The sequence below is a fragment of the Giraffa tippelskirchi genome, chromosome 2, assembly GCF_054371585.1.
Source record: "Giraffa tippelskirchi isolate mGirTip1 chromosome 2, T2T-mGirTip1v1.2.pri, whole genome shotgun sequence".
Lineage (NCBI taxonomy): Eukaryota > Metazoa > Chordata > Mammalia > Artiodactyla > Giraffidae > Giraffa > Giraffa tippelskirchi.
The window spans coordinates 121,021,221-121,043,255 of NC_137276.1; the positions used below are offsets into that span (position 1 = coordinate 121,021,221).

At 40.8% G+C, this 22,035-nt stretch overlaps 2 protein-coding genes across 34 annotated transcripts in view; one reads left to right on the forward strand and one right to left on the reverse strand.

Moving 5' to 3' along the window:
* The window catches only part of MED12L (mediator complex subunit 12L), a 364,359-nt gene that overhangs the window by 137,873 nt on the left and 204,451 nt on the right, over positions 1-22,035 (forward strand). The gene's annotated exons all lie outside the window — the stretch shown is intronic.
* P2RY14 (purinergic receptor P2Y14) overlaps positions 1,016-22,035 on the reverse strand; it is a 62,272-nt gene continuing 41,252 nt past the window's right edge. For 3 of the 7 annotated variants that reach the window (XM_081570505.1, XM_081570511.1, XM_081570506.1), the window contains one exon: positions 1,016-3,193. In XM_081570505.1, coding sequence (XP_081426631.1) covers positions 2,154-3,167 — 1,014 coding nt within the window. In that variant the 5' untranslated portion in view covers positions 3,168-3,193 and the 3' untranslated portion in view covers positions 1,016-2,153. Of the gene's footprint in view, positions 3,251-10,633; positions 10,745-22,035 lie in introns of all 7 variants that reach the window. The other 4 variants (XM_081570504.1, XM_081570509.1, XM_081570510.1 and 1 more) reach the window with 3 other exon arrangements.

A 22,035-nucleotide genomic window follows, 5' to 3' on the forward strand; every position in this document is an offset into this window, starting at 1 on the left:
TGCATTGAACCTGTAGATTGCCCTAGGTAGTATGATCATTTTAGCAGTATTAATTCTTCCAGTTTGTGAGTACCGTACATCTTTCCATTTGTTTGTGTTTTCTTCAGTGTCTTACACTTTTCCAAGTATAGGTCTTTTACTTTACAAGTTCTGATATGCAGAAGCTGTTATTCAACTCTTGCTTCACCTATCCTTATTTGCATTGCATATTGTTTCCTGAAAAATATTGCCTTTCATATTTCTGATTTGCTTAGCCACAGTGGTTACAGAGGCATTACTTGGTGGTTCCTATCTTCTTTTATGCTTCCCTGGTGGCTCAGACGGTAAAGCGTCTGTCTGCAATGCTGGTGACCTAGGTTCGATCCCTGGGTCAGGAAGATACCCTGGAGAAGGAAATGGCAACCCACTCGAGTACTCTTGCCTGGAAAATCCCATGGACAGAGGAGCCTGGTAGGCTACAGTCCATGGGGTTGCAAAGAGTCGAACACGACTGTTTCAGTTTCTCTTCTGATGCTGCAGTAGGGGCGTGTAAAACATCAGTATGTAATAATTTGCCCTGAACAATGGAAACTGAATAAAAACAAGCTGCTTTCTGTTGCAAATATATTTTAGCCAGACAAATGCTATAGCAAGCTTAGTTTTGCTGGGCGTGCTTATGATAGAATTGTGATTTTGTTCTTTTTGGAAGAGAATATTTGACCCAGAGTTGGGAGCAGAGAGTGGAAGGTGGATACAGAGTACGAAGACCTTCCCAGATCTTCCTCAATTTAAAATGTTCCTTCTTACTTTTGTCTAAAATCTGATGAGGTCCTAGAACATAGAAATACTTATTTTGAAAAGTCAGTGGCAAATAGGATTTCAAAAATACTCTATATAACTCTTACCTGTGTATTCCTATGCCTTCTTTCTGTGTCTTTTATTAGCATGTGTGATCGAGTGTACTAAAGAAACCACCCATGTCTTGACTGAGGAAGTCTGGTACTGTTTTTTAATATCTTGACTATTAAGGGAAAAATTGACACTATGAAAAATATTTTTTATTAGTACATATATGATAGGTTTTGAAAAATATATATATATAAACATGACATACAAAAATGTTTGAGAAGAACATTTGAAAGGTGGGCTAAATATCTTCAGGCAAGTTAATAGCAAGGAAAGAATTTAGCTTTGATAACTCACAAAGCCAGCAACCATATCCTATATCTGCACATATGAAATTTGTTTTTCATAAAAAGTGATATGTAAATTTTCATTTTGTGTGTAATTTATCACGCCTAAATTTTAGATTTTCTTTTTTATGAAGTCCAGTTGCTTTCTATGAAAACTGTTTCTTTTTACTCCTAGAGAATAATGTATGTTGCCAGCCTGGGGGGTATTTGTGTGCATATGCCTTTTCCCCTGTCAGCCTATATATATTTTTTTCCATACCATTGAGCAGAGGAAGTTGCTTGCAACCCATGCCACTACCTAGATTCTCTCTGTAGAGTTCACTTAAACATATTCTAAGACCAGAACCCCAGGGTCATTAAGTGGCTTAGCTAATCTTCATATAAAGAATTTAAAAGTTGCCTTATCCTCAAAATGCTATCAGAGAAAAATTACATTTTTGCTGCAGTGTACAGAATTTATAGCTGCTTTCCTTTGAAATGTGATGAAATAAATCAATTGGGGATTTCTTAAGTAATTTTCTCAGTGTCTGCTTACCCAAGTTCTTCAAATTAGAGAAATCTTGGCTCTTTCCCTACAAACTGGCCTCTAAGTCCATATCAACTCTGCCTCCTTTTACATTGGTCTTTAATGACCCTGTTGAAAAAAATTGTGTAACTTAATTCTTGTTTTTAGAAGAAGACACAGCTGTGAATTGCCTTTATTGCTTCCTGTGTATTTGCTGTTTAAAGTTCTATATGAACTGACCGGACTACTGATTATACTTTTAAACTTTCTATTTTGATGGGATAAGATTAAATAATGTATTATTTTTTTCTTTGATGTTACAAAAGAAGCATGGAAACTTACCTGTTAACTTTATTATTCCACTAAATTGAATAATAATGCCTAGAGATGATACTATTCTGGATACGTGTATTCATTTTGTTTTGTTATGGAATTGAAGATGCATGCATGAACTTTATTTGAAAGGAGGTGGGAATTCACAAAGTATCTGTGCTTTCTTGTATTATATTTTCCCTTTTGGTTTTGCAAGTTTCTGAGTCATGCTGAGTTTTTAATGGGATATGCAATTTCTTACACAAGACCTCTCTAAATGGCTGGCATAGAAAGAAATAAATAATGGGGTCCAGGCATACGTTTGCAGCTGACAGTAGCAGAGAGAATTCTTTCACAAAGAACAGGATTTCTTTTGACTGGCAGCTGTAACGAGCTTCTGTTTGGCTCTGTGTGTAGGGGATTCTGGCAATGTGGTAAGGTACAAAGCAGATAAAAAACACGAACATAATGCTGAATATATTACGGCTAGATTTCTTCTTGACCGATATGGAATTCTTTCGGGACTTGAGGTGGGACTTAAAGATCTTCTTCGTGATAGCAGTGTAGAAGACGATCAAGGAAAGCAATACAATCCAGAAGATGCCCACAAAGATGTAGCTGGAGGCTTTGTGCCACTTGAGGCCCAGGTCATTCTTAAGGTCCATACATTTCACGCGTGTGGCCTCTGTGACACTCCGGTTGGTCAGGATCATGTTGGGAAGGGCGATGAGCAGTGTGAGGCTCCACACCAGCACCGACAGGAGTTTGCTGTAGCTTATGGACTGGATGAAAGAAGTCAAGAGAGGCTTCACGATTTTATAATATCTGTCAAAGCCTATGAGCCCGAAGAACACGATGCTGATGTACATGTTGATGTAGAAGAGCACGGCCGAGACCCTGCACACAAAGACATTCACCTGCCAAGGGCCCAGGCCCGAGTCGCCCAGGATCTTGAAAGGAAAAGTCAGGCTCATCAGGAAGTCGGCAATGACAATATTCTTGAGATAGACGATGAAACTCTTGGAGCTGGGCACGTAGAAGAACACCCACCCCGACACACCGTTGAGCAGGATGCCGGCCACAAAGACCACGAAGTACAGCGCGGGGATGATCTGCTTGGTGATGAGGGTGTTCGAGGGGCAGGACCCCTCCGCAGGCGGGGCAGTGGTGGCATTCATGGTCTGGTAACTTCCAAAGGCGTGGCCTGCAAGGTGATGTGAAAGAGTCACTCAAAGGGCACTCACGACCTCTGAGTCGTTTGCTGAGAAATAAAAGCAGAGGGCAATAGATATAACCAAGTAAGTAAGTAAGTGTTAGTCACTCAGTCATGCCCGACTCTTTGCGACCCCATGGACTGCAGCCCACTAGGCTCCTCTGTCCATGAGATTTTCCAGGCAGGGATATAATCAAGCCCAGCAAGATATAACCAAGCCCAGCAAATTCTGGAAGCAAAGTTTGTGCTGTATTCGTTAGGTACCCATCCCTTCCTCCCTCTCACCTTCTATTCCTTCCTTTAGAATTGAGTAGACTGCTGCTGCTGCTGCTAAGTCGCTTCAGTCGTGTCCGACTCTGTGCGACCCCATAGACGGCAGCCCACCAAGCTCCTTCGTCTCTGGGATTCTCCAGGCAAGAATATTGGAGTGGGTTGCCATTTCCTTCTCCAGTGCATGAAAGTGAAAAGTGAAAGTGAAGTCGCTCAGTCGTGTCTGACTCTTCGCGACCCCATGGCTGCAGCCTACCAGGCTCCTCTGTCCATGAGGTTTCCCAGGCAAGAGTACGGGAGTGGGTTGCCATCGAGTAGACAGGTAATGGGAAAGAAACGTTAGAGAAGCAGCAGGACAGCCTGAGAACTGAGGTAATCCCGGAGGCCAGCGTTTCCCTGCAATGATAGGGCTTCCTGTAAAACGCCACAGGTCTGGGAGGACTCATTTAAAGGTAGCCTCTGAGGTAATAAAGCTATAAAAACAGTGTCTGTTTCATAGTAGGTTTAAGAGCTGTTGTTACAGACCCTACTTTTGAGAAAGCCCACCCTATGTATATTTTAGACACAAGACCATGTCTTACAAGCATACAGGGCCACATGTAACTGGTATTTTTGGTGTAGGATTATGGGTACCTTTCAAAATTGAGATATTCTGTGTCTTTTCCCATTTGGAAGCTGATTTGCAATACTTGTATAAATTAGTAAACACAAAAATGATAGAAGTACCCTAAACATTCTCAGAAATGTTCCCCAAAGTACATTCTAGTCTGTATTGTTCAATATGGTAGACACTAGCCATGCGTGGCTATAGAGGACTTGAAATGGGGCCAGTCCAGATTGAAATATGATGTAAAATGCGCAATGAATTTTGCAGACTTAGTATGAAAAAAAATTATGTAAAATATCTCAGTGTTTTGAATATTTATTACTTGTTGAGATAATATTTTAGGATTATCCCATTAAATAAAATATATTATTAATCTTAATTTCACTTAATTTTACTTATTTTAAAGAATATGGCTACTAGAAAATTTAAAATTACATATATGGCTCTCATCATATTTTTGTTGAGCAGCACTGTCCTGGGTATTCCTCAGAACCTTCTTTTGTTAGGGAATCCTGTGTAGTCTTCACAGATGTTGGACATAATGATTTATGGCACAAGGAAGATGAGTTTTTTGGAAGATTCTTTGATGTATCAAAGAAAATGTCCGCTGCCCATCTTGTCTGTAATGGCAACATCCTGTTTGACACTTCATTCTTGCCCTCAGGATAAAGTTCTTTAACTCTTAAACCCTGAACTACCGGAAGTCCCCTTCTTGGTCTGATCCTGACTAAGTCTACCTCCAGCAATGAGCTCCTGCTGTTCTGAATCCTCCTACCTTGTAGGCTCCATGATTTCTCTCACCTTGAATCTTTGCACAAACTTTCATTTATATGGAAGACTCTTCCGCTACCTTCTTGGTTGGCTAACTTCTCATCATCCTTTCCTAAAGAAGGATGCGACTTTCTTGAGGACACTTTGCCACCTTGAGCCTTGGTTGGGGTGGACTGAGTGTGAGGTCCCTTGTGTGTGTGCTCATAGTTTTGTGCCTTTCTTCTATCACAGCACTCGTCTCTCTAGGTGTTTGTTTTTTGTTTCCTCTACTACTATAAGCTTTTTCAAGGTAAAAGGGATCATATCTTTTTTTTTTTTTTTTAGCATTGTATTCCTAGCATTACATTTAGGACATTAGATATTTATTTGTGAAATAAATGAATATGCAATCTGGGAATACAAGACATGAATCCCTCTTAAGAACTTTACATCTAGTCAGGGGTCATGGGAAAGAAAGATTGTGGAGGACACTGGGTTCCTTGAGGGTACAGAATGTATCTTGTTCATCTTTATATTTCTGGTGCCACGTATGGTGCTTACATAGTGAGTGAAGGGTTAGGTCAGTAAATTTAAGCAAGATTGAGAAGATGACAGTTGGAAATGTGGAATATGAAATTCAGTCACATTGCAAATAAAAATCATACTTGCAAGCTTTGTCTGCTACTCCTCACAAAAGAATATCTTGCTTCTGTGTACTCTTCCTATGAGCATATGACAAAACTAGAAATGTTTCTAGCCACTTCATTTTCCCAGTCCTTGGACTTCCTTTGGAGGGAAATCTAATGCCCTGTTCACTTGGATCTGATCATAATGGATTTGTAGTTAAACTTGCTTCTTTGTAGGTCTTCTGTGGCCTGTTTCATATTTAGATGGTGAGTGAAGGGTCTATGTTTTCTATTTTTAACTGCTTACTGTGGCAGAGTCTGTATCTAGGAAATAATTGGTATTGTCCTCTGATACTAAGATGCAACTTAGTCTAAGAGCAGTTTCACAGAGCTTAAGAGACTGCCCCCAGGGGTCCCGGTGCTGGGGACACTGCCCCCCAGTCAGTGTGCTGCAGGGGTCATGTTGTGTGTTCGCTAATTGTTGAATTCATTGCAGTTTAAAATATAAAAATTTTTTAAAAGCAGATCTTGTGCTTAATTGGTGAGTCATGTCCAACTCTTTGTGACCCCATGGACTGCAGCCTGCCAAGCTCCTCTGTCCATGGGGATTCTCCAGACAAAAATACTGGAGTGGGTAGCCTGTCCCTTCTCCAGGGGATCTTCCCTACCCAGGAATCGAACCGGGGCTCCTACATTGCAAGCAGATTCTTTACCAGCTGAGCTACCAGGGAAGCCCTAGTACATTGTAGAGAGAAATATTAACTATATAATATGTAATTACATGCTGAAGTAGTGAAGAATTTCCAGTAATTATTTAATGAGTGCCAGCTTTTTCTTTATAGAAGAATTATAGAAGCCAGTATATAGAGGAGAACAATAGAATAGGAAAGACTAGAGATCTTTTCAAGAAAATTAGATATGCCAAGGGAACATTTCATGCAAAGATGGGCTGAATAAAGGACAGAAATGGTATGGACCTAACAGAAGCAGAAGACATTAAGAAGAGGTGGCAAGAATACACAGAAGAACTATACAGAAAGATCTTCACAACCCAGATAATCACGATGGTGTGATCACTCACCTAGAACCAGACATCCCGAAATGTGAAGTCAAGTGGGCGTTAGAAGTATCACTACAAACAAAGCTAGTGGAGGTGATGGAATTCCAGTTGAGCCATTTCAAATCCTAAAAGATGATGCTGTGAAAGTGCTGCACTCAATATGTCAGCAAATTTGGAAAATTCAACAGTGGTCACAGTAGTCGAAAAGGTCAGCTTTCATTCCAGTTCTAAAGAAAGGCAATGCCAAAGAATGCTCAAACTACCACACAGTTGCACTTATCTCACATGCTAGTGAAGTGATGCTCAAAATTCTCCAAGCCAGGCTTCAGCAATACTTGAACCTTGAACTTCCAGATGTTCAAGCTGGTTTTAGAAAAGGCAGAGGAACCAGAGATCAAATTGCCAACATTCTCTGGATCATCGAAAAAGCAAGAGAGTTCCAGAAAAACATCTATTTCTGCTTTATTGACTATGCCAAAGCCTTTGACTGTGTAGATCATAATAAACTGGACAATTCTGAAAGAGATGGGCATACCAGACCACCTGATCTGCTTCTTGAGAAACCTGTATGCAGGTCAGGAAGCAACAGTTAGAACTGGACATGGAACAACAGACTGGTTCCAAATAGGAAAAGGAGTACGTCAAGGCTGTATATTGTCACCCTGCTTATTTAACTTATATACAGAGTACATCATGAGAAATGCTGGGCTGGAGGAAGCACAAGCTGGAATCAAGATTGCCGGGAGAAATTATCAATAACCTCAGACATGCAGATGACGCCACCCTAATGGCAGAAAACGAAGAAGAACTAAAGAGCTTCTTGATGAAAGTGAAAGTGGAAAGTGAAAAAGTTGGCTTAAAGCTCAACATTCAGAAAACTAAGATCATGGCATCCAGTCCCATCACTTCATGGCAAATAGACGGGGAAACAATGGAAACAGTAGCTGACTTTATTTTTTTGGGCTCCAAAATCACTGCAGATGGTGATTGCAGCCATGAAATTAAAAGACACTTACTCCTTGGAAGGAAAGTTATGACCAACCTAGACAGCATATTAAAAAACAGAGACATTACTTTATCAACAAAGGTCCGTCTAGTCAAGGCTATGGTTTTTCCAGTAGTCATGTATGGATGTGAGAGTTGGACTATGAAGAAAGCTTAGTGCAGAATTGATGCTTTTGAACTGTGGTGTTGGAGAAGACTCTTGAGAGTCTTTTGGACTGCAAGGAGAGCCAACCAGTCCATCCTAAAGGAAATGAGTCCTGGGTGTTCATTGGAAGGACTGATGTTGAAGCTGAAACTGCGATATTTTGGCCACCTGATGTGAAGGTCTTTTCATTTGGAAAGACCCTGATGCTGGGAAAGGTTGAAGGCAGAAGGAGAAGGGGATGACAGAGGATGAGATGGTTAGATGGCATCACCGACTCAATGGACATGAGTTTGGGTAAACTCCAGGAGTTGGTGATGGACAGGGAGGCCTGGCGTGCTGCGGTTTATGGGGTGGCAAAGAGTTGGACACGACTGAGCGACTGAACTGAACTGAACTCATATAGAGTAATAGTGAAGAATTTCTCAGAAATGGTTTAGTAAAAGCCACTGTTTCTTTCCTTTCCTTCTAGGAATGTGTATGAAGACATTTTCCACAGAGTCTTGTGACTCATGTCCATTTGAAATACAGTATGTCTGTGTGTGCCCTAATGCCGAGTCTTCCTTGGTGGCTCAGCAGTAAAGAATCTGCCTGCCAGTGCAGGAGATGTGTGTTTGATCGCTGGGTTGGAAGATACCCCTGGGGAAGGAAATGGCAACCCACTGCACTATTCTTGCCTGGAGAATCCCATAGACAGAGGAGCCTGGTGGGCTGCAGTCCATGGGGTTGCAAAGGGTTAGACACCACTGAGCGACTAAACACCAACAACAACCTTGATGCCACGCGTCGAGAGCTATGTGCTCTGGTTCCTCAGTGTCAAAAAGTGAGCATATATGCCTTGCAGTGCATTTCATGCCTCCCTCCGTTCCTCATTTGAGGCTGATGGAAGGGGCTGGCTGACCCAGGCAAACTTCTAGAGCAGGAGTGCCTTCTGAAATGAATAGTGAAGCCTTGCTTGGATCTTTTTCTCCAAATTACATCTTCTTGCTATTTTGGCCCATTTTGAAGCAATGGCAGATCAGAATCTTCCATGTGAGATGTGTTGACTGGGGAAAGAGGGTATCACTGCTGCCTGTGCTGCTGTCTGGATACAGCAGAGGCAAATTTAGGGACATTTTACATGGGTCATGAGCTATAGCTAAGTCTGAGACCGTGTTAGCAGTAATTTTCATGCTTTTAAGTCTGTGTTTCTTGAGCAGTAGTGTTGATGGCAGGGCATTGTGACCTCCCAGTACGTAGTTTGCCGTACTTGGTCTTGGCGTCTCAGGGTGTGGCAGCCTTCTCTGCAGTGATGGATCAAGAGATGTATGGAAAAGGAACTATCTTAAGGTATCTGCAGCAGGTGAGGCCAGTTAGACACGGAGATCAAAAGGGAGGAATACATGTGAGATGAAAAATAGGACACAACGATAATAGAGACAGGTATTGCTTTGACCTTGTAACTTCTGTCGTGTCTCCTCTCCTTAAGTATAGAGGTGATTTAGTATCCCGATGAAGAGACCTACTAAAAACTCTGTCACAGATGGAGAAAATACTCACATATGGATGTTGATTTTATATTATAATGTAAAAAATAAATAACCAAATCAATCAGAAGGAAAGAAGGTCTTGGTGTGGCCCAACAATGCTCCCTTCCCTGCCCCAGACTCTCAGCTGATTTACTGTTTCTAAGCAGCTTTTCCCAGCCCATTAAAGATGAGAGACAGGCAAAGGGGGAGAAGGAAAAAAGACAAGCACCTCTGGATGATGATCTACTGAAATAAGGGGGATTCTGGAGAGCTAGTTTGTGGCAGGGTAGCCAGTCCTGCCCATGGAAGTTACTTCTGAGATTATCTCTGAATTTCTATAGTAAAAGTGGTCATTATGTTCACCTTGAGGCTTCACGGGACATAAACAAACCTGCCTGAATTCTTGAGACTTCATTTAAAAAGGATTTTAAGATAAGCCATAATGAATATATAAAAGAATATATAAAAAAAGAATGTGTGTGTGTATACACACATACACGTACACACATATATATCCATTTATATTTTCTGTACAGCAGTAATTAACAGAACATTTAAATCAGCTTTGTTGTTGTTTAGTTGCTAAGTCGTGTTCAACTCTTTGTGACCCCACAAGCTGTAGCCTACCACGCTCCTTTGTCCATGGGATTTCCCAGTCAAGAATACTGGAGTAGGTTGCCATTTCTTTCTCCAGAGGGTTTTCCTGACCCAGGGATCAAACCCACATCTCCTGCATTTACAGGTGGATTCTTTATTGCTGAGCCACCAGGGAAGCCCTTAAATCAACTAGACTTCAATTAAAAAAAAAAATAAGGTATTAGCTATTGTTAGTTGGAAATCTTCCTCATTCCACAAGTTCAGGTAAAGGAAAATGAAATGACTTGAAACATTTTGGTCTACATCAACCGTCACTTTGTTTGGATCTTTGGTCATATAATGGTAAAATGGAATTGATGAGACCAAAAGACAGCTGTTAATATGTAGTAGGAGCCTATGAATTTCTTTCATCTTTTTTTGTACAACTAGAACATCCATGGCAAAGTTTAATTTTTTTCTTTCTTTTCTTCTTTTTTGGCAAAGTTTAATTTTAATCTAGATAGTGAGTACAGTTGTTCCTAGTGAAATGTTAGGTCTCTGGATTGTGCCGCATTCGTATTTTTGGGTTGTGGAGTATTTCATGTAACCTCAAGGCTCTCTCTGGGCAGAATTTAGTTGATTCAGGGCCAAACAAGGCGATGCTCACTTCAGAAATACATTCACCATAATAAAAGTGTGTTGAGTTCATTACTCATCTTCTGTGTAATTACATGCAGTGAACCGTTTTCTCTTAAAATGGACCACCTTCCAGTGTTTTAATTGTGTGCTGTAATTCTACTTTTTCTGAAGAAGAGAAATTATTCCATCATAATATTTTGATGAAATTAACAAAGCTCTTGACAATACTAAAGTATTTCTTCAATTACCTTTTCAAAAATTTTGTCCAATATGAAATTTCCTTTCAATGAAATAATTTAGCCCAATGAGTGCTTGTCATCTTGAAGTGGCCAAGGGGTTTCTTCACCAGTGATTCTGTACTGTAGTAGAAAAATGAAGATTTAATTAAGTTAAATAGACGCCAGAATGTTTTATTGAAGATGTATATGTGGTAGCAGAGTCAGTCAGTTCAGTCACTCAGTCATGTCCGACTCTTTGCGACCCCATGAATCAGTAGCAGGGTACTTAGTCTTTAAATACAGCTTGTATAACTTGAAGATTTCAACATATGCTTTTGTTGCTTTACCAAACTTCTTGTTGGTTATTGCTATTGACCATCATAGATTTGATGTAAACTCTGGTGAGAACCTTGTAAACTCTACATGAGAATTGAATGAGAAGTGTTTTTAGTTACTGGTTTATTATTTTTTTCCCCCTTTATGGATTTAGATGCTCAAAACAGATCATTTAAATTACTGAAGTTAACAAACAGTTATGGCCATTTTAGCCAGGAAATCATCAGCAGGCTTTCTTTTGTTTCCTTTTTTTTTTTTTTTAAACCTTTGTACCATTGACATTCTGAAGTTAGATGATTTGTTGTGAGCATTGTCCTCAACATTGTAGGATGTTAAACATCAACATCCTTACCTTCTAGCTATTAGGTGCCAATAGTTTTATTGTCCTAAGTTGTGATCAAAATGTCCTCTAGGGGGCCAGCTTGCCCCTGGTTGATAACCAGTGGTCTAGTTATGCAGGACTTTACTGAAATAACACCTGAAAGCTTTATTGTTTGATAGGGAGAGGATAGGTTTGGCAGCATGTGATTGGTTCAGTTCTGCCTTGGTCTGGGTTGGCACCTTTCTGAATTCTTGAAGCTAGCCCTTCTCAGACTTTAATGTGCGTACAGATTTCCTGGGGCTCCTGCTTAAGTGAAGACTCATATACCATAAGTCTGAAGTTGGGTGTAATGTTGATGTTGGTAAGGCAAGGAGTACTCTTTGAATAGCAAGTTTTTGACTCTGTACACAGGAAACTTTAATAAATATTTGATGAGGAGGGTTAAAAAAAATAACTTCTTTGCTGTAGTTGGGACTTCAGGTAGGAAAAAAATATGTTAAAGGGAGCCTGAAATCTAGAATTTTTCCTAGAGGGTTTACTTGTTACAGATTTCATCATAATAATATCATCCTTCTGGTCTGGAAATATAAATAAATATTTTATGGAGAGCCAGTGATAAAGAACATCTTATATTTACCTACGATAGTCCTAAAAGGTCATGAGGTTCTCTTTAGAATCAAGGAGATGCAGTTCTCTGTGGTGAAATATTGTATTTGATCCAGGGTGATACCGAGCTTGTTCTGGGCAGGAATGATACTGTCTAACTTCAGGACAGTGCTTACTCTTGGAGAAGGAAGGGGGGCATAGGGTGGTTGGACTTTAGCTGTATTTGTGGTCGTTCATCTCTTAAACTCTGAAACAGCTAAACATTACTGTGCCTAACATTACTGTGAATTATGCCTAAACATTACTGTGAATTAATACTGGGCAATTAGGTATATTGGTGTTACCAGCATTAGTTTCTGTACTTGGAATAGTTCATAATTAGGAAAAAATGTATATGGAAAATGAATTGCTTTCAGATCACTCTTTTATCACTACCCACCTATGAAGAGCATTTTCCTCACTGTTCTTTGTTGTGTTCTAAGCAAGTGACAGTGGTAGTTAAGCTGGTAAAGAATCCACCTGCATTGCAGGAGACCTGGGTTTGATCCCTGGGTTGGGAAGTTCCCCTGAGGAGGGCATGGCAACCTACTCCAGTATTCCTGCCTGGAGAATTCCATGGACAGAGGAGCCTGGCCAGGCTACAGTCCCTCCTTTTCGGGGTTGCAGAGTTGGACAGGACTGAGCGACTTAGCACAGCACATCTATGATGAGCATTTTCCTCCCTGTTCTTTGTTCTGTTTTAAGCAAGTGACAGGCTCAAAATTCCTCTTCTGTACTTACAGTTCAAGCATCAAAAGCTTTCATTCCAGGTGCTCCAAGGTCTTTTCATATGTGATAAATACTTGTTTTCTAGATGATTCTTGTAACAGTAGAAAAGAGTATAGATGTGTATAATCATTGTATACATGTCCAAACTTACTAAAACTGTTTTCTTAGCATTGCTGTTTTTGTCTCCCTTGCTGTAACGTGTGACTTTTTTTTTCTCTCCTTGTCGTGCCAGTATGTAGTATCCTCGATGGTTTTCAGAGCAGTTGTAATGGGTTGACTAGAATGAGGATTTATGTATGGGCTACTTATTCGGTCTTGTAGTTACATTTTATAATATTTTATGTTATTAAATATTCAATAGCATACTTTTATTTTAAAAATATTTTATACTTTTGAGTTCAGTTCAGTTCAGTCGCTCAGTTGTGTCCGACTCTTTGCGACCCCATGAATTGCAGCATGCCAGGCCTCTCTGCCCATCACCAACTCCCAGAGTCTACCCAAACCCATGTCCATCGAGTCGGTGATGCCATCCAACCATCTCATCCTCTGTCGTCCCCTTCTCCTCCCGCCCCCAATCCTACCCAGCATTAGGGTCTTTTCCAATGAGTCAACCCTTCGCATGAGGTGCCCAAAGTATTGGAGTTTCAGCTTCAACATCAGACCTTCCAATGAACACCCAGGACTGATCTCTTTTAGGATGGATTGATTGGATCTCCTTGCAGTCCAAGGGACTCTCAAGAGTCTTCTCCAACACCACAGTTCAAAAGCATCAATTCTTCGGCGCTCAGCTTTCTTCACCGTCCAACTCTCACATCCATACATGACCACTGGAAAAACCATAGCCTTGACTAGACGGACTTTTGTTGGCAAAATAATGTCTCTGCTTTTAAATATGCTATCTAGGTTGGCCATAACCTTCCTTCCAAGGAGTAAGTGTCTTTTAATTTCATGGCTGCAATCACCATCGGCAGTGATTTTGGAGCCCCCCAAAATAAAGTCAGCCACTGTTTCCACTGTTTGCCCATCTATTTCCCATGAAGTGATGGGACCAGATGCCATGATCTTAGTTTTCTGAACGTTGAGCTTTATGCCAACTTTTTCACTCTCCTCCTTCACTTTCATCAAGAGGCTCTTTAGTTCTTCTTCACTTTCTGCCATAAGGGTGGTGTCATCCGCATATCTGAGGTTATTGATATTTCTCCCGGCAATCTTGATTCCAGCTTGTGTTTCTTCCAGCCCAGCATTTCTCATGATGTACTCTGTATATAAGTTAAATAAGCAGGGTGACAATATACAGCCTTGACGTACTCCTTTTCCTATTTGGAACCAGTCTGTTGTTCCATGTCCAGTTCTAACTGTTGCTTCCTGACCTGCATACAGGTTTCTCAAGAGACAGGTCAGATGGTCTGGTATTCCCATCTCTTTCAGAATTTTCCACAGTTTATTGTGATCCACACAGTCAAAGGCGTTGGCATAGTCAATAAAGCAGAAATAGATGTTTTTCTGGAACTCTCTTGCTTTTTCGATGATCCAGCGGATATTGGCAATTTGATCTCTGGTTCCTCTGCCTTTTCTAAAACCAGCTTGACCATCTGGAATTTCATGGTTCACGTATTGCTGAAGCCTGGCTTGGAGAATTTTGAGCATTACTTTGCTAGCATGTGAGATGAGTGCAATTGTGCGGTAGTTTGAGCATTCTTTGGCATTGCCTTTCTTTGGGATTGGAACGAAAAGTGACCTTTTCCAGTCCTGTGGCCACTGCTGAGTTTTCCAAATTTGCTGGCATATCGAGTGCAGCACTTTCACAGCATCACCTTTGAGGATATGAAATAGCTCAACTGGAATTCCATCACCTCCACTAGCTTTGTTCGTAGTGATGCTTTCTAAGGCCCACTTGACTTCACATTCCAGGATGTCTGGCTCTAGGTGAGTGATCACACCATCGTGATTATCTGGGTCGTGAAGATCTTTTTTGTACAGTTCTTCTGTGTATTCTTGCCACCTCTTCTTAATATCTTCTGCTTCTGTTAGGTCCATACCATTTCTGTCCTTTATCGAGCCTATCTTTGCATGAAATGTTTCTTTGGTATCTCTAATTTTCTTGAAGAGGTCTCTAGTCTTTCCCAATCTGTTGTTTTCCTCTATTTGTTTGCACTGATCACTGAGGAAGGCTTTCTTATCTCTCCTTGCTATTCTTTGGAACTCTGCATTCAGATGATAATATCTTTCCTTTTCTCCTTTGCTTTTCCCTTCTCTTCTCTTCCCAGCTATCTGTAAGGCCTCCTCAGACAGCCATTTTGCTTTTTTGCATTTCTTTTCCATGGGGATTTTCTTGATCCCTGTCTCCTGTACAATGTCACGAACCTCTGTCCATAGTTTATCAGGCACTCTGTCTATCAGGTCTAGTCCCTTAAATCTATTTGTCACTTCCACTGTATACTCATAAGGGATTTGATCTAGGTCATACCTGAAAGGTCTAGTGGTTTTCCCTACTTTCTTCAATTTAAGTCTGAATTTGGCAATAAGCAGTTCATGATCTGAGCCACAGTCTGCTCCTGGTCTTGTTTTTGCTGACTGTATAGAGCTTCTCCATCTTTGGCTACAAAGAATATAATCAATCTGATTTCGGTGTTGACCATCTGGTGATGTCCACGTGTAGAGTCTTCTCTTGTGTTTTTGGAAGAGGGTGTTTGCTATGACCAGTGCGTTCTCATGGCAAAACTCTATTAGCCTTTGCCCTGCTTCATTCTGTACTCCAAGGCCAAACTTGCCTGTTACGCCAGGTGTTTCTTGACTTCCTACTTTTGCATTCCAGTCCCCTATAATGAAAAGGACATCTTTTTTGGGTGTTAGTTCTAGAAGGTCTTGTAGACCTTCTACAGGGTCTTACAGACCTTTAATTGAGGAGCAGGGCTAATTCATTCTCACATTGGAAATACCTGCATGTTCTTCATAGGCTGAATTGCAGACACCTCAGAACTTCCTCTTCCACCAAAGCATAAGCTCAGCTCTGTCCTTACACCTTCAGGCCTCCTTCCTGGGCCCTCCTGTTTACAGACTTTCAAAATCACGAAGACTAAACATTTGTGAGTTTCTGCCACAAACAGCCGTTCTTTCATTCCATGTAATAACACGTAGCCTGATAACCTGCAGACCTAGTTTTTCCTTTTAATTCCAACCACTTCCCTTAAAATACATTTAGCCGAACTTGCAGCTAAGTGCAAGTGTGGCGTCTCCTCAAACCTGGGTCTGTCTTCACATCTTCGGGTGATGCAGGCAGATAATTAGGAGCTGGGGGAGGAGGTGAGGTGCCGCACAGGCCCTTCTGGGGCCACAAAAATGCCCCCCCCCCCAGCCTCTGTGTCAGGAACTGCATCTGGTTTGTCAGGATGGATTTGGAGAGATTTTTTACCTACAGTCTTGGGGTTGCCCAGGATTTCTCATCCTTGGCACTGTTGACATGTTTTTGAGTTGTAGTTCTCTGTGGGTGAGTGGTCTGGTGCATCATAGAAGGCTGCATCTCCAGCCTCTATCCACTAGGTGCCAGCAGCTCCCATGGTTTAAGACATGAAATAGCCCCTTAATAATAGTTTTATTTCTTACTATTTTGATACAGGAATAGAATGTAATCAGCTCTGTAATTGATGCTAAACTTTATGCATTGAGTAACTCAGCAGCAATACGTGACTCATATGTTTAGGTTTTGGAATGAGAAGTAGGTTTTCTTTACTGTCCTATTGGAAGAATGGGCAGGCAGTGAAGCATAATGATTAAATGGATGCAGTGGACCTTGGTTAAAAATATGGCTCAATTTCTTAATAGTCAATTATTTGGGGCTTCCTGCGTAGCTCAGACAGTAGAGAATCTGCCCTATTTGCAGAGTGCCTCCTGGTTTCCGTGTTTACATCTAAAAGGAGAGGTGGTAGTTGCTACCCTGTAGGGTTTCTATTCCTGTAAGAATCAGATACCTAGTGCTCTGCTGTGTGTGACTCAGAGGGACCAGTGGGGGTTCGGGGAGTGAGTGACTCAGCTGACAGCAGAATCGGATCGGATGTCTCTGGGACTCGCAGTGGGCCAGGACTTCCCCTGGGCCGGGCCCCACATGTGCCCTACTTCCCCACATCTATGTGAGGTGGTGGTTCTGCGCTGACGCAGGGCTGCAGGAGACACCTTAGATCCGTTTCCGAGTGCTCTGCACCTCTTCGGGGAGTCTGGCCCAGCAGTGTCTGCCTAGGGGTGGCTGGGGGAAGGCCATGCTTCTGTGGTCCCTGGGTTCTAGTAATGGAAAGTGGCACTCTAAGTAAGTGAGGGTTTCCCGTCACTCTGAGGGAGTAAGGGTGAAGTCCAAAGCATTTCATGCTCCTACTTGGCAGTCCACGCAGGCCTGTCTCTTTGATGAGAGTGATGTAAAGCTATGAAACTCCTGTCTCCCGAGTTCGGGGGACTGATTCCTTTTCTGGAATTAAATTGAGCTGTTAACGATTCCTGACTCTCCCTCTCCGTACCACAGCCCCCCACTTCCGCCCACAGCCTGTTCTTCTGCAGCATTGTTTTGGAATATGTGTTTCTGTTCCCTTGGGGGCCAGGCCAGGAAATGAATCTCTGACCTCTTTTTGCTTCACTGAGATGGTGTTTCTCAGTCAGGCGTGCTGTACTCAGATCTTCAGATCTTGGGGCTTAGGGCCTTAACACATGCCCCTTTGCTAGGGGGGCTGGGAAACAGATTTTCAATTCTGAGAAACCAACTGCTTTCACGTCTTAGATGAATGTCAATCACCTTTATGTTTGTTCAAGATTCAGGCGTACATATCCAAAGGAAAAGAATATAAATATCCAGGACTCTAGGTGGGAATGGAAATAATACAGAGAAGTGATTCTCATATACTTTAAATCCTGAAATTTATGTACCTTCCTGCCTGTTGGAGGAAATCAGTAAATTTTGAATCAATAAAATGTATTGTTATGAATTGGGAAAATTCTTTAAATGAATTTGTATTTTGTTAACACGATATATGATAATGAAGCAACTATAATTCACTTGAAAATGAGTAGGACTTAAATGTGAAAGATGCATTTTCATGCAGCTTAAAGATGGTGCTTAGGGTGCATATGGAATGGAAGATCTTTTCTTTTTTGAGTCCTAGGCCCTTCCCAGTGGGATCCATTATTGAATGTAAATGTCTTCTTTAAATAATCCATTAGTGATTATTTCACTTTTCATGTGGATTTCAATATGAGTCAGTCTTACATGTTTTGAGAGAGCTATCTTATATCTTGCCATACCCTATGGGAGCTATTAGTTGCCATTTCATCACTGCCTCAGATGTAGTTGTCTGAACTGTACAAAGTCTGATAATTAGAAGTGTTCCTTTCCATCTGTACCATGAATTGCATTCCATGTTCATGACCTACTTGGATAAGGACCAGTTTTATTTTACTCCATACTGTTTTTATTTTTTTTTTAATGTAGGCTTCCCTGACTTCTAATCTTTATCCATACATTATTGCTTTCCTCTTTTGTTTTCAAGATCTGTCTCTGTCTTTAGACTATTTTCTTTCAAGGTATAAACCTGCAGAAATTCTCTTGAAGTTGTGATACCCTCATAGCTATAAACTTGTTCAAGCCTTTTCCAACCTCACATAACAAAAGTAGAAACCCTCTGTAGATGGCAAAGAAGGAGCCCCAGTATCAACGAGCTTATCTTGTTTTAAGTATCATCGCCCACTAAAACAGACCAAGCCTCCTTGGGGAAATGACTGATTTCAAATCAGGCACAGGGAAAGGTGAGTTGATACCTTGCGGGCCGAAAGCAAGGGGAGTACTCAGACTAACAAGGAAATGTTAAGGAGGGAAAAAAAGGACATGGGACCTCACTTGGTGGCACTTCTAAATTCAACAATTTGGGTATCAATAAAAATAACAGTAATGGATGAAAACACTTTTGAAAGCAAACCAAATTCAAGATTTGTTAGTACTATTAAAAAAGGGAGGATGAAGACAGGAGAATGTCTTCACGGAAGAATGTCAGCTAGAAAAGGTAGAAGGAATGATAGAAAGAAACCAGTTTTCAATCTCAGCATAATAACAGATTCAGGCAACAATCTTCAATGTTTGTGAAAAGTCAGCAAAAGTTTCTAGGAGAACAGGATGTTCTAGTCTACAAGTATCACTCTTAGATCATTTAGAATAACAAAGCAAAAATTATACCTTTTCAGTAGGGATATCTGACAGTCACTGAATGATTGAACTTACCAAAAATGGAATAATTTGATATTTTCCCCCCCAATATAACTCAGATGTATACAACATACCTTGTTAAAAAGCTAATCAAGGATAAACAATTGAACAGATTCAGAGCACGAATTCTGTAAAAGAGCCAGCTCAGAACCTCTAAACAAATTAGTATCATGAAAAGCAAACAGAGGGGATGGGGTGGAAGCCAGCAGTTCTTAAGGTGTCTCTACCTTCCTTACCTTTTCTTTCTGAGTCACCTTGGGGAGCTTCTCTGCCTGCCCTGAAATTGTTGTTTCTTACTCTGTTACTGGCCATCTTTTCTCATTCTCCCCCTTCTTCTAAGCCGAAGTAATCTTTGTTGAGAATATTGTTTAAGACTGTCGTCTGTAAGACAGACTTTTCCTTTCATCTATCACATAATGCTTTTGGCACCTTCTGTGACGCAGTGTTCTTGGTGTTGGGGATCCTGCCCTCTGAGAGCCCAGAGTCTTGGTGGTTCTAGTGTCTGAGCAGCCTCCTCACCCCACTCTCCGCCGAGCACCTCCATTTCCTGCAGTCCTGGGTTGTCATCTGTTTCTGCTCTCTTCACATTTTACAACAATAACTGCCAGTTACTGGGAACTTTACCTAGGTATCAGACACAGGCAATGCTAATTGCTTTTAAAAATACTTATTCTTTTCAAGGAATTCCCTTGTGGCTCAGACAGTAAAGACTCTTATTCTTGTCAATGGAATATTTGATATTTTGAAAAGAATTTATGCAAAGAAGCTAAAGCACACAAAAAGAACACAGCATTGACTTGAGAGCCAGAGCCTTAGGGGGTATGCCAACTTTCCCCTCCTCATTCTCCCTGGGCTGTGCCTTCCTCCGCTGGGAGGGAACTCTGTCCTGAATTTTGTGTCTTATTTCCCATCTTGATTTAAATCTATATGAACATAGATTCCATTAAAAAATTGTTCATGGTTCATGGTTTGTGTAGTCTTCCAGGACTTTTTTTTTTTCCTCCTTTTTTTTATCCCCAGCTCAGCATTATTGTTTCTAAAGGAATTGGAATCTTTGGAAAAGGCTTGGAAATAGTTGGAAAAGATGAACGTTCATTCACCCTTTAGCTGAGCATTTTAATTCCTAAGTATATGTTCTAGAAGAATCTCTTCCAAAGCATTCCAAGGATGTACAGGAAGATGCACATGAAAGGGTGCTCATAGAACATTGCTTGTAATGGCCAAAGTGCAGAAATAGCAACTGGTTATTGACAGGAGAATGGGTTTAAAATTTTAGTGGAATTTTGTGTAACAGTGAAAATGAATGAACTACAGCTGTGCTTTTTTTAAAATCCTCCTGATAAGAGAAATCCCATATTACAGTTGAGGAAACTGAGGTTTAGAGAGCTTGAATAACTTATCCAAGGTGTAAGAACAAGTATGTTGTAGAACTGAGAGTGTTATTCTAAAGTTGTAATGACTATGGAGTATTGTTTCTTGTTAAGAGTCTTGTCTTTATTAGCTTGTCTGTTCCACTTAATGGAGAGAGAGGTTCGTATTTTCATCTAGCTCAGCAAATGGATCATAGTAGGAGTTGAATGAATTTCTGATGAGTGACTGAAGACATTCTTACTTTACATAGGAAGAATGCTATGTAAGGGAGCTTAGTAGCTTGAGAGAGTTCTGAGATGGTAACCAGAGCACCTGCAATTGAAACCCAGCTCTTTCAAGCCCTCAGTGACTTCAGCATCTTACCTGTATGCTCTCTCCTTGGTTTCATTCCCCACCCCATCCCAGTGGATGGCTGCCTGGCAGGTGTAATGTCAGCATAACTTGGATTATTACTACCTTGAATTCCTTAGCCAGGGCCCACAATTGCTCTCTTAGTGGACAGCAGAGGCCCTTCTTCAGCTATGTGGCTTTTTTTTTTAAACCTGTAATTTTTTTTTTAAACCTGCCCTGCCTGCAGCAGCAAAAGTGTCAGCAAACTTTCTGTCTCTTGAATGTCCATGACATGATCAGCTTGTGGCAAAGTGCAGGCAGTTTGTGCATATGGGGTGGGGGTATAGAGAACGCAAGGTTGCAGATATTTGTTGCCTTTGTCAAGTAAACCAGTATGTGTCATAAAAAAAATTAATTGCACTCTTTAATTTTTTTGGCTGAGTGGAACAAAAATTGAAAAGAAAAACAAAAGCTTTACTGCCCAGCTATTCCCTTGAGCTTGCCATCCAGTGTCAGGAAAAGCTCTGAGCAGAAAGATGTTTTTCTCTGTCTCAAATAAATCATGAAAAGCTTTTGTACCTTTGTAAATTGGGGATGAGGGGGTAGAGGAGGAGAGGCATTGGCAAGGGTCTACAAACATGACCCACCAGGTTTTGTCAAGAACCGCATAGGAGGAGCAGGAATATTCAGGTAGATTTGCTTTCACACTGTCTCTGCGGTGATGCTGAAGTTCATTTCTATAAAGATGAACCTCAATGGGGCAGAGGTTCTTGGAGCCCTGACCTCGGCCTGTGATTGTCTGTCTCTAGCATCTTACTGTGGTTGCCTCATATTGGTCTCTGTTAAAACATCACTTTCTCAGGGAGGCCTTACCAGTTTACGACCCTTGACACAGCCAAGCACCTACCCAGCACGCTCCAGCCTCTCACATGTTTTATTTTCTTCAGAGCCATCTTCATTATTTAAAGTGATACTTATTTTTCAGTTTATTTTCTCCATCATCCTTCCACCTCCCTATTCCTACTATGCCACTCTCTTAAAGGTAGCCTTCATGAAAATAGAACTTACTTCTTTTCTTCACTGTTAAATTAGTGCCAGGCATGTAGTAGAAGTTCATTAGATATTTACTAAACTTATGAATGACTCTATCTGTACAACTTTGGCCAAATAAAGGACTCAACTGTTGAATGATGAGTTTGTTCAGGACCTCAGAGTTTTATATTTTCTGTGTGTTTAATAGATTAAAATCATTGGTGCATAAAATTGGATTAACCGTAGTCTTTGGTTTATGGCATATTCTTATCATGCAAGGTTCATGCAAGGTTGACTTTAAAAATTTTTATCTTGTTATTCTTAATCACATTATTAATTTCCTTCAAACTTGTTAACCAAAACAAAAGCCAAGACTGACAGTAATAAGCTATTAATACATGGAACTGAATTCTCTTTCTTCCCACATGC